Source organism: Rhinolophus ferrumequinum, chromosome 15, assembly GCF_004115265.2.
Source record: "Rhinolophus ferrumequinum isolate MPI-CBG mRhiFer1 chromosome 15, mRhiFer1_v1.p, whole genome shotgun sequence".
Taxonomy (NCBI): Eukaryota; Metazoa; Chordata; class Mammalia; order Chiroptera; family Rhinolophidae; genus Rhinolophus; species Rhinolophus ferrumequinum.
In genome coordinates this window covers 37,712,284-37,723,942 of record NC_046298.1, presented here as the reverse complement: position 1 = coordinate 37,723,942, position 11,659 = coordinate 37,712,284, and the positions used below count along the sequence as shown (strand labels likewise).

Sequence of the window (11,659 nt, the reverse complement as noted above, 5' to 3'; positions counted from 1 at the left end):
TCTTATTTTTAAAATGAACCATACAGCTGAGTCTTTACATGTTAGAGTCAACTCTGGGTGTTCTCTATACTGGCATACCTTGGAGATACTGCAGGTTTGGTTCCAGACCACTGCAATAAAGCAAATATAAAAGGAGTTGTAATCTTTTTGCAGGTGGAGGGTCTTGCCATCAATTTGTAAACATTAAAATGTCTGTGAAGCACAATAAAGCAAAGCAGGGTCCGGCCAGGTGGCTCAGGTGGTTGGAGCGCTGTTCTCCTAACACCAAGGTTGATGGTTCGATTCCCACATGGGCCAGTAAGCTGCGCCCTCTACAGCTAAGATTGTGAACAATGGCTCACCCTGGAGCTGGGCTGCCGTGAGCAGCTGCAGGTCGGTGTGAGCTTCTATGGGCTGCGGTGGGCTGCTGTGTGCTGCCACAGGCTGCTGTGCTGTGGTGGGTTACTGTGTGCTGCCACCGGCAGCTAGGGAGAGCTGCTGTGAGTGGCTGACCAATAACCTGCTACCGACTGCCTGAGGGGTGGGGGAAGCGCAAGGCTCCTAATACCAGCATGGGCCAGGGAGGCATGTCCTACACAACTAGACTGAGAAACAATGGCTTGAACCAGAGTGGGGATGGGAGGTGGAAGAAGGGGGGGGGGAAATAAATAAATAAATAAAAATAAAGCAAAGCAAAAACAAATTAACAAAAAAAAACTAGGTATGTCTGTGTTAACTTCCCTATAGGATATCGCAAATAGATGTTGGGCAGTCTCCTAACTGGGCAGGCAATGGTAGGTAGTCATGCAGAGGGATACCTTTTTAGTAAAAGGTTTATCTTTGCCTTAAGCAAGCCCTGTCATTGTTTCTGTGCATCTAGGATAACACACCTTTGAAATAAACCTTAACCACCCTCAAGAGAGCACATAATCCTAGTAACTATCCTGTAATCCAATCCCTGCCTTGCTTTCTCCCACGATCATGTAATCTTCCTTACATTCCCGTTCCCTCCTTAATTTCTAATGTATAAAAAAAGCTGCACAACTGTTATTCTCTGGAGCATTTGAGATATTGCTTCCCGGCATACGTCATCAGTTTGACTCAAATAAACTCATAAAAATTCTCTACAGGTTTGGACATTTCTTACATCAACAGTATCTAAGAAACCATTGCCTAGTTATGGATAGTTTTAAGCAGGTGAGGGACATGACCCAATTTAAGTTTTAAAGTATCATTGTTGCTGCTTATAATCAGAAGTGGGAAGGCTTGTGAAGTAAGGGACTTCTCTGGTCACCCTTGCTAAAATTGCAACCCCACCCTCACTCCATTTCTCCTTTTCTGCTTCCTATCTCTCCATGGAACTAATGTTCTGATAAACTGTATAATACACTGTACTTAACTATTATGTCTACTGTCTGTCTCCACCACAAGAATGTCAACTCCATGAGGACTGGGCATGTCTTTTTTGTTCACTGCTCTATCCCCAGGGCCTAGAACAGTGCCTGCTATGGAGGCACTCAATGAATAGTCTCAGAGTGAGCGAATATATGAACGAATAGATGCACGGATGAGTGAATAAATGAAACAACGAACAAATAACGTTCCCCGGCAAAGAAAGGTGGTATGGGGGCTCCTGCACCGTCCCTTGCAACCGCCAGAGGGCGTACACAAGCCAAGTCCCCTGAGCTTGACCCGGGACCCCGCCCCTTCCCCGGGATCAAGTCCCCTAGAGCCCCAGACGCCGGGCTGGCCTGTGACTCCCGGACCCTGCCCATACCTGAGCCCTTCTCCGCTGAGGGTTTCTGCCTGCGCAGTGGACAGTCCTCGCGCTGCAGGCAGGGAAACTGAGGCGCGGCGCAGCTGGGGCGGGGCCGTTCCCCCGGCGATCCCGAGCCCCCGCCCCCGGCCGGCCCCGCCCTGGCCAGTAAGAGGCCCCCTGCGCGCGAGGCGAAGGCGCACAGAACAGCACGGGGGCCGAGGCCAGGACGCAATGGCAGCTCAGAGGCTGGGCAAGCGGGTGCTGAGCAAACTGCAGGCTCCGTCGAGGGCCCGCGGGCCGGGGGGCAGCCCCGGGGGACTGCAGAAACGACACGCGCGTGTCACCGTCAAGTATGACCGGCGGGAGCTTCAGCGGAGGCTGGACGTGGAGAAGTGGATCGACGGGCGCTTGGAGGAGCTGTACCGCGGCAGGGTGAGGCGGGAGGGGTGTAGGGGCGTAGGGGCGTAGGGGAGCTCTCCGACACCCTATGTCCTTGGGGTCCTTGGTTGCTTGTGCTCGCTGTTGCACACGCACGCCCAGGGGCCAGGCACTCATTGGACTCATTGGCCCGGCCATCTACCCACGATGGCACTCTGCTTGTGGATACAGAGAGAGACACACACTTGGGTCTCCAGAGATATGCCCAAACATCTGGGGAGGGCCAGGGGTTTACCATCTGGGGGGTGAGGAGGCAAAGTTGGGGAGTCTGAGATGCCATATCTGGAGAAAGGGTAGGGGGAGGGGATGTCTTAAAGCCAAACATAGACTTGGTGACCGGGGAGATAAAACCACACAGAGACGCACAGCCAAAGAAGCAACAGTATTTACAGATGTGCACAAACTATAGCCACTCACAGACACAAGTGATGGAAGCAACAGCCATACACACTCTCAAAGACACTTGGTCACTTACAGATGGACATATGCCACAGCCATATGCGGACACAACTACACTCATACAAAAGGACTCCAGTTACAGCTCTTCATAGACAAACACCAGCGCAAGCTGTAGCGACTCAACAGTACAAACTACAACAGCTACAACTCAATTATTATCCCCTAAAGGCAAAAAACGGTAACCACATGCAAACACAATGACATATGCTGCAGCCACTCACAGACATAAAACAACCGAAATTATAGCTACATCCTGACAGAAATCCATGTAAGCTATACCACCACATAGGGACATACAATGGCAAAGACTATAGCTGCCCTTGGGCACACAGGGCATAACCTATAGCCTCATATGTTGACAGGTAGGCTACAGACAGACACAGTAGTTCACTCGAGTCTCTGCTTGAAGCCATACTTTGTATAACACACACGTGCTGTGGAACACAGTCCCAGGTACCCAATGGTCATAGCAGTACCTAGACACACAGGACCTAGAAATCCTCAGCACTGTGTGAAGGTAGTAGAAGCCATGGTCCCTCACAGTCTCTCTGTTTTCAGACACACGTGGGCTCATACAGACAAGTTGAGTTGCTAGTGTAGGTGGCATCTTATGAGGTCATATATAGTGCACTATAGCTTCCCATGACACATGACGATGAGACAAACACTGCTAAGCCAGAAAGCCACACACCTCATACCCATAGGACCACAGGCCCCTGTGCACATGATGCCACACACATGATGCCACATAGCTCTGCACCCTCACGCTGGCCCTGGCAACCTTGGCAGAGACTCGCATAGGCATGTAACAAACTTATAGATACTGCAGGCCTTTGCTGAACCCTCTTCTCCACACACAAACCCCAGGCCACCCGGTCCTAAAGGCTGCAGTGAAATCAGCGGAGCTTTGGGAGGGGGAGGAAAAAAGCTGTAGCCTCAGGGATCTCTTGCTCTGACAGCTGGGTTCTGTCCCCTGCAGGGATACTGAGCCAGCCTGCTTTTGGCTCTCTGCCCCAAGAGGCCTTACTAGAAGTCCCCCTCTTAGATGGCAGATTTAGACTCATGGCTCATCCTACCCACCTTGGGGGCCCTCGGTGGTCATATCCTTGGACACTCAGGATTGCATTTTGGCCTCCTGTCCTCCCTTCTTGTCCCCTGGGGCAAGGGGCCAGCCCCAGCAGGCTATGGCCTGCCACTCCCCTCCTCTGCACCTAGCGCTTAGACTTTTCCTTGAAAGGGCAGAGCCAGCCCCTCTTCTGGATCCCAGAATTTGACATTCCAAGACTCGACCAGGCCTGTTTTCCTGTTGTGGGAACTACGGCCAAGTAGAGAGACCTGTGCCAGCCCCCGGGTCTCAGGGGCCCAGGGGCCCAGGCATGGGAGCTGGTACAGGCCCTGGGCTTCTGTCAACCCATCTGTCACTCCTCCCCCAACACCCAGATGTCCCGCCTTGGTGGTGCTGTCCCTGACTGCCACATTATTGCTCCAGAACACGCCAGCTGGGCCCTGGGCACGGCGTGGCTCCCCTAGAGCCCTGGATAATGGCGTGGGAGGGAGGAAAAAGGGCGCCTGACCAGCCCTCCCTTTCCGCCTTAGGAGGCAGACATGCCTGATGAGGTCAACATTGACGAATTGTTGGAACTAGAGAATGAAGAGGACAGAAGCCAGAAAATTCAGGTAGGTGGAGGGGAAAGCTGTTCCCCAGTACTCCAACTTGCCCCTCCCTAAAAATCAGCAATGGTTATCATGTTTGTTGAGCACTTACTATGTGCCAGGCACAATTGCTTTATGCTTATTAACTTATTTAATCTTCACAAAACCCTACGAAGTAGGCACTATTATTTTCTCTGTTTTGGAAAATAAGGCCCAGAGAGGTTTAATCATTTGCCCAGAGTCACACAGCTCTCAGAAGGAGCAAAGCTGGGAGTCAAAACCAGGCAGTCTGGCTCTTATGGCCTGTGCTCTCCTAGAGGCAAGAAATGGTGTGTGACTTTCTTGCCCACTCTGGGTCTAGAGTTGGTTCTGGTGCTGAGTTTCTTGACTCAACCTTGCCCCCAGTTACTGTATAAGGTCCTTAGACAGTACTCCCCTTGGAGCCAGGTGGGAAGTCCAGCTTGGAGTCTGACATCCATTGTCCTGTAGCTTGGGGCTTTGTTGGAAAAGGGAAGGGGCTGGAGGGGCAGAGGCATTGTTGTCACTGACTATTTCTCTCTCTCTCTCTCTTTTTGTGTGTGTGTGTGGGCGGGGGTTGTTTAGGGACTCCTGAAATCGTGCATGAACCCCACAGAGGTGAGTTCTCCTTTCCCTCTTACAGACCCTATTCTGGCCCCCTGCACTCTGATGGGGGAGGAGGGAAAAGCTGGCTGGCCATGTCCAGGGCCAGCAGAGGGAACTCTGGGGGGCTGTGTTTCTCATAACCCTTTTCTCATCTCCAGGGGTGTCTTTTGTCTTCCTCACTCCTTGCCCCTCTCCCCATCTGCCACTGGGCCTCCATTATCTCCTCCCTGCTGAGACGCTCCCCCATCTGTCTCCTGTTTCTGCCTCTGTCTGCGTCTGCGGGTGCTGCCTCCCTGTCTCTCTCCCCTGTTACTGTCTCTGCCACCCTGGGTCTCCCTTTCCCACCTCTGGGGGGCCCCCCATCCTTCCAGGCCCTGAAACTGAAAGGCCCAACTCCTCCCACTTCCTTCCCTGCTTTAAAAGGGAAAAATATTCATGTTTCTCTAACCAGCTCTGGGCTGCCTGAGGAACAAACGTCACTGTGTGTCTGTCTGCCCTGGAGCTGGCTCAGGCTTCTGTCCCTGGAGACCCTCCGGGTGATCTCTTGGCCTGAGAAACATCTCGATGTCTCTCTGTGGCTCTGTTTCTGTTTCTGACCCTTTGTCTGTCCTTCTGTATCTCTCTCTCTTTCTTTCTGTCTAGGTCTTGGTCTCTGTTTCTGGGTCTCTGTTCTCTGTCTCTCTCCATTTCTCTCCCCCTGTCTCTCTCTCCCTGTCTTTATCTGTTCCCATCTCTCTCATTCCTTATATCTCTTTCTCCCGTTGGCTGTCTCTTTCTCCCCGCCCCCATACTTTGTCTCTATAGCCTGTACCCCTCCCTAACATCACCTTCACCCCCTCTCACTGACAGGAAGCAGGAGAAGGAAGGGCCCAGGTCAGAGGGGCTGAGGGGGGCTGGGCAGGGAGCCCCTCCCCCTCCCTGTTTTGAGCATCCTCCATCCTGTCCTCAGGACTTCGTCCAGGAGCTGCTGGTGAAGCTGCGAGGCCTCCACAAGCAGCCAGGCCTCCGCCAGCCCAGCCCCTCCAGTGACCGAAGCCTGAGCCCCCTCCCGGACCGGGGCCGGACCGCACCGCCTTGACCTTCTCTTGCCTCTCCCCTCTGACTCCCCCCAGCCCACCCCGTGCCCTCCTGGCTTGTTTATAAGTTGTATTTAATGGTTCTGTAACAATAACACCGTGTGCCTGTTTTTCCTCTCCCTGATTACTCTGGGCCGCCCCGAGCTCCCCGCCCCCAAACCTCCCTCTCTCCTGCTGCATCTCCTCATGTCCCAGCACCCACAGCTGGCCCAGACAGATGGAGAATCACTCTCGACCAGAGAGCATGAGAACAGGCCCTGCTGACCTTGCACCCTAGGGACTCCCATCCTGTCCTCCCCTCCCCCAGCCTTGGCCTAGTCCCAGCCAGCAGAGCCCCAGTATACGGGTGGCACTCAGCGCCTGTAGGAATGATGGCCTGTGCTCCTTGGGCCACAGGAGATGCACAAGGCTGAATATGCCCGATGTCACAACACATTGTGGACAATCCATTCAGACACTCCATCAATTTTATTGGGCACTTACTGTGTGCTCGGCATGACTATTGGTGTTGAGGCCACAAAGATGAGCAGAAGACGGTTCCTGGCATCAGGGTGCTCACACACTGGTGGGGGAGAAGGGCCTTTGTGCAGAGGGTTAGAACAAAGTGTGCTGAATGGTCCAAGATACCTGGGAGCCCAAGGAGTGGGAGGAGCCATTCACTCTTGGGGTGGTGAAGAAATTTTGGAGGGCTTTCTGAAGAAAGTGACATCGAGGCAAGGCTTTGAAGGATACATAGGAGTTTATGTGAAATGGATATCCATATTTGAGGACTCTGAACCTGTGGGCAAAGGGATTGACATTGAGGCTGAGCCAGGGGAGATACCAAATATTGGCAGGACCGCCCACCAATCAGGATGGGCAAGCCCCCAGGGCTGGATCAGGAAAGCCTCTGGGCTGGGGCATGGGGCAGCCTGAAGGGCCCTAGGGCAGGGGCCAGGGCATCAGAAATGGGCAGTGGCTATTTACAAAAAACTGGAAGTAGTTCAGTATTTTAACTAGTTGTACCAGTGGTCCCAGCTATGTATAGTCAGGAGATAGAGTGGGGCTGGGATGGGGCAGGGCCAGAGCTAGGGTGTCTTCCCCCCAGGACAAAGCACATCTCCCATTTTGCCTCTACTGACTGAAGTTGGGGCCCCAGCCCCAGTTCCCACTCTGGGCCACCCAGCAGCCCAGCCAGGATCAGGCACCCATCCCAGGGGGTCTGAACTCCCATCTGACAGGAAGAGCACACAGGAGTGCCTGTCCTATCCAACCCTTCAGGTGGCCTTGCTCTCCCTGAACAGACAGGCCTCAGGCTTGCAGTGCCCCTTTCCCTCCACACAAATGTTAGAGAACGAGTGTGTGGAAGACAGGTATCCTGCTGCCTGTCACGCAAGCACCTGGATCCATCTCCTGGGACACCACACTTGGGCCTCAAGAACTCTGAACTTCCTCTCACAGAACCTGTTTTTGGTTCCTCATCTTTGTGGAAGCGGTATGTGCTCAAAACTCAGCTTCCAATGTCCTGGGTGTGCTATGTGTTGAAACTCAGTTTCCTCATCAAGAAAACGGGGCTTCACAGATGAGGAAACTGAGGCCCAGGGACGTCACTTGCCCAAAGTCACAAGCTGGGAAGTGGTGCTGGCATTATGACTCCAGAGCCCATCTACTTAACTCCTGCACTACAGTGCCCCTTATAAACAACAGCGATGATTGCTATTCTTCAGTGGCAGCAAGAGGTTGACTAATTCATACTAAGGTGTTAGTGACTCCTCACAACCCTCAGATATCCTCTCTAAAGGGCAATACAACTCAACTCAGAACAAGGCCACAACAAAAGGATTGGGAAGCAGCATGGACTCGGGTTACTGCCTGGATTCAAATGCCATCTGTTCTACTTCCTACATATGTGATCTTATCTTGAACAGGTCACTTAACCTTTCTGTGCCTCAGTTTCCATGTCTGTAAAATGAAGATGATTATAATAGTCCCTACCTCCCAGGGTTGAGAGATTTAAAGGCACAGACTGTAGACTAGTGCCAGACACATAATAAGCATTGTTATCAACCTTATTGTAGGGAGGAGGAGCTGGACCATTAGCTCCTACAGCCACTATCCCTGGCCAGCAAGACGTCCCTTGGGAACACCCAACTCGCAGGTCCTGTGACATGGATAAGCCCAAAAAGACACAGGTACCTGATCCGCCATCTTCGCATTGTTGCCACACTTGCCTTCCACTAGGCTCTCTGCTGCCGAGGTCTGTGGTCTGTTTCCCACTCAGTGGCCAGATAACACCTTTTCTCTCTCTCACCTTCGCCTCCATCCATCCTGTTCCCTCTTCTCTTTCCTCCAAAGGTCACCATTTTAATCACTTTCTTGGTATTGTTCCAGTATTTCTGTATGCAAATACAAACAAGTATGACTCTATTATTCTATTTCCCCACTGCACACAGGCAGACATTATGGGACACTGCCCTAACCTTTTTTCATGTAACAATCCATCTCGAGGTTCTTTCATATCACAACCCTCTACAGGCTTCCCTTGGCTTCGGAACAGAAGCCAACGTCCTCCCCTCCGTGCTCCGCTCCATCACTGCTCTGCCTTCCTCCCTCTTCTCTGTGTCCCTGCCCTGCACTCACTACTTCATCAGGCTCTTCCGCTCCAGGACCCAGAGACACTTCCTCTGCTCAGAGCACTCTTTTCCTAGAGTCCCGTGTCTCACTTAGATGGAACCTCAGAGAGCTGTCCTTAAGCCCTTTATGTAAGGAGCTACACTCAGTCACTATCCTGTCACCCTGATTTATTTTCTCCGTAGAATTTATTACACCCTGAAATTATCTATCATTTCATCGTCTGTCTACACTCCCACACCTTCAGAATATTAGCTACTCGCTTTTCTTGAGCATGACTGTATTCCTAATTAATGTCTGGAACAGCGCCTGGCACATGGTAGGTGCTTGTCCAATAACAGTGCCCCCTCTGTTATTGGGCAAGCACCTACTGTGTTGGCCAACCTCTCTGCACAGTAACCCGCTTAGTGTAGAAGTGATGTCTCGGCGCCCCCTCGTGGCTGTACGAGTTGATTTTCAGCTACACCCTAACGGTCAGTTACTCCAGGGGTGGTCCGCTGGCTTGCAATAAAAGAGCAGCCTCCGAAGAAACTACTACAAAGCACTCACCCATCTTTATCTTTGATCAACACCAGAGGCTCTGCTAATTAGAATGATAAATCTTAGAAATGCGCCTGCATCAATGGATGATATGACTGGTATTCACAACCGGCTAAAATGTTTTAGAAATACTTCTCGTCCTCATAGCAAAGAGGGCAGGAAGGCTCTTGGCAAAGGGATTGTCATAATTGATGTAAGATCAACCTACAAAAATCAATATCATTCACCAACTCTGTAATAACCAACTGAAACATAATTTTTTTAAAATTGCAGTTTTCAATAGCAACAAAAGCAACTTAATCAAAGACACATAAGCCCTCGATGGAAAAATATTAAAATGCCAATGGAGGATATAGAAGATAATCTGAAAAAATGATACCATTCACGCCCTTGACTAGGATAGCTTAATATTATCCACATGTCAGTTCTCTCCAAATTAGCCAACAAATTCAAAGCAATCTCAATCAAAATTCCAGATGGATTTTTTGAGCTACTTAATAAACATATTCTGAAATTTGTATAGAGGAATAAAGGTGTACAAATAGCTAAGTCAACATTAAAAAGGAAGTGTTTGCCCAACTAAATATAAAGACAGACTGCAAAGCCACAGTAATAAAAATAGTGTGGTACTGGTGCAAGAACAGATGAGTACACCAAAGAAACAGAACAGACTCACAGACAGATCCACGCATGTACAGGGACATAACAAAGTCATAGAGGTGGCACTCCATTTCATGGAGGAAAGGATGGATTGTTCTTTGTGGCTTTGGGAAAATTGGCTCATCATATGGAGAAAAAAAACGATTCTTACCTCATACCATGTACAAAGGTAGACTCCAAATGAAATAAAGACCTAAATGTAAAGAATAAAACTATGGTGTTGATTTAAAAAAATGGGAGGAGAATACATCATAACATGTCTACAGATCCTTCACTGTGCTTCCCATCAAAGGTGGTGTTCTAGTCCCCTTGTATTGAATACAGACCAGCCTCAGTGACTTGCTTCTAACACATAAAATGTGATAGAAGTGGCACTGAGTGACTGTCTCAGACTGCCATAGAAAAATAACATAAACTGGGTGGTTTAAAGAACAGAAATACTTTTTCTCACAGTTCTAGACATTGAAAAATCAGAGATCAAGATACCAGCAAGGTTGAGATCTGGTGAAGACTCTTCCTAACTTGCAGACCGCTGCCTTCTCAACAGTGAGAAAGAGACTTTCTCACGCGTCAGAAAGAGACCAAGCTCTCTGGTGACGCTTATGGGGACACCAATCCCATCAGACCAGGGTCCTGTCCTCAGGACCTTGTCTAACCCTGGTTATCTCTTAAAGCCCCATGTCCAAATACCATCACATTGGGGGTACGGCTTCAACATATACATTTGGGGGTGGGACACAATATTCAACCCATAACTGTAAGTTCTGAGGGTAGGTCATAAAAGCCTTCAGCTTAGTTCTCTTGGCATGCTTGCTCTTGGAGTCCAGCCTCCATGTTGTGAGGAAGCCCACGGAGCATGGAGAGGCTTCGTGTTCTGGCCAACAGCCACCATCAACTGCCAGACACATGAGTGAGTGAGTGAGATGACTCCAGCCCTAGACAATATCTGGCTGCAATGTCATGAGATACCCCAAGTGAGAACTGCTCAGCTGAACCCAATCACTCCTAAAACCATGAGAGACATGTGTAATAAATGGTCGCTGTTTTACACCACTATATTTAGCACAGTGTGGTACACAGCCAGTGATAACAAAAACAGTGACTTTTGGGTGGGGGAAGACTTCTAAAACAAAACTTCAAAAGTGTAAACTCTATGGTGAAAAAAATTTGATGAATTTGATCATGTCAAAATTAAGAGTTTCTGTTCAAAGAAAGACATCATAGATGAAGTTAATATTTAATGGACAGAGTGAGAAATGGATGAGTGATTGAAATTCAGAAACTGCAAGGAACTCCTGCAAATCAACATTACAAGACAACAACTTTGGTAGAAAAATACAAAGGGCCAGGAACAGACCATCGAGAGGACAGGAAGCCCAAACCACTCACTGGAGCATTATGGGAATGCTCAGAATCAATAGGAATTTGAAAGTTGCAAATTAAAACAACAATGAGATATCATTTAACATCTATTGATCAGGCAAAAATTAAAAAGCTGGATAATAACAAGTGTTGACAATAGTAGCAGTGGCATTGACCAAAAGAACAGACCAGTAAGCATGTACATAGTCTGTGGTGAGACACGGTGAGTGAAGTGGATAAATGCCTGGCCTGGGCATAGGGAAACAGGTCCCCCTCCTGCCCCAGGACCCCCACCCCATGCACTGCAGATGTGAGTGGGTCATGGTTCAGGCTTCTGGAGAGTAACCCATTCATTCATTCATTCATTCATTCACAGATCCCTTTGAGCACATATTATGTGCCTGGCACAATTCCAGGTGCCAGGCTATACCAGGAGCTTACATTCTAGCAGGGCAAAACAGATAATAAACAGTATCATAAATAAGCGAGTTATATAATA

At 49.6% G+C, this 11,659-nt stretch overlaps 1 protein-coding gene across 1 annotated transcript; it reads left to right on the top strand.

Moving 5' to 3' along the window:
* Nucleotides 1-1,695: 1,695 nt before the first annotated feature.
* On the top strand, nucleotides 1,696-6,090 carry PPP1R14A (protein phosphatase 1 regulatory inhibitor subunit 14A). The gene is made up of 4 exons (XM_033127932.1): nucleotides 1,696-2,170; nucleotides 4,232-4,312; nucleotides 4,892-4,924; nucleotides 5,862-6,090. Exons 1-4 carry the CDS (start codon nucleotides 1,970-1,972, stop codon nucleotides 5,988-5,990), a joined length of 444 nt encoding a protein of 147 aa, XP_032983823.1. The 5' UTR covers nucleotides 1,696-1,969; the 3' UTR covers nucleotides 5,991-6,090.
* The last annotated feature ends 5,569 nt before the right edge of the window (nucleotides 6,091-11,659 follow it).

Coding starts and splice junctions, on each gene's coding strand:
- PPP1R14A (XM_033127932.1), top strand. CDS start 1,970: ATGGCAGCTCAGAGGCTGGGCAAGCGGGTGCTGAGCAAACTGCAGGCT. Junction 2,171..4,231: donor AGGAGCTGTACCGCGGCAGG/GTGAGGCGGGAG, acceptor TTTCCGCCTTAG/GAGGCAGACATGCCTGATGA. Junction 4,313..4,891: donor ACAGAAGCCAGAAAATTCAG/GTAGGTGGAGGG, acceptor GGGGTTGTTTAG/GGACTCCTGAAATCGTGCAT.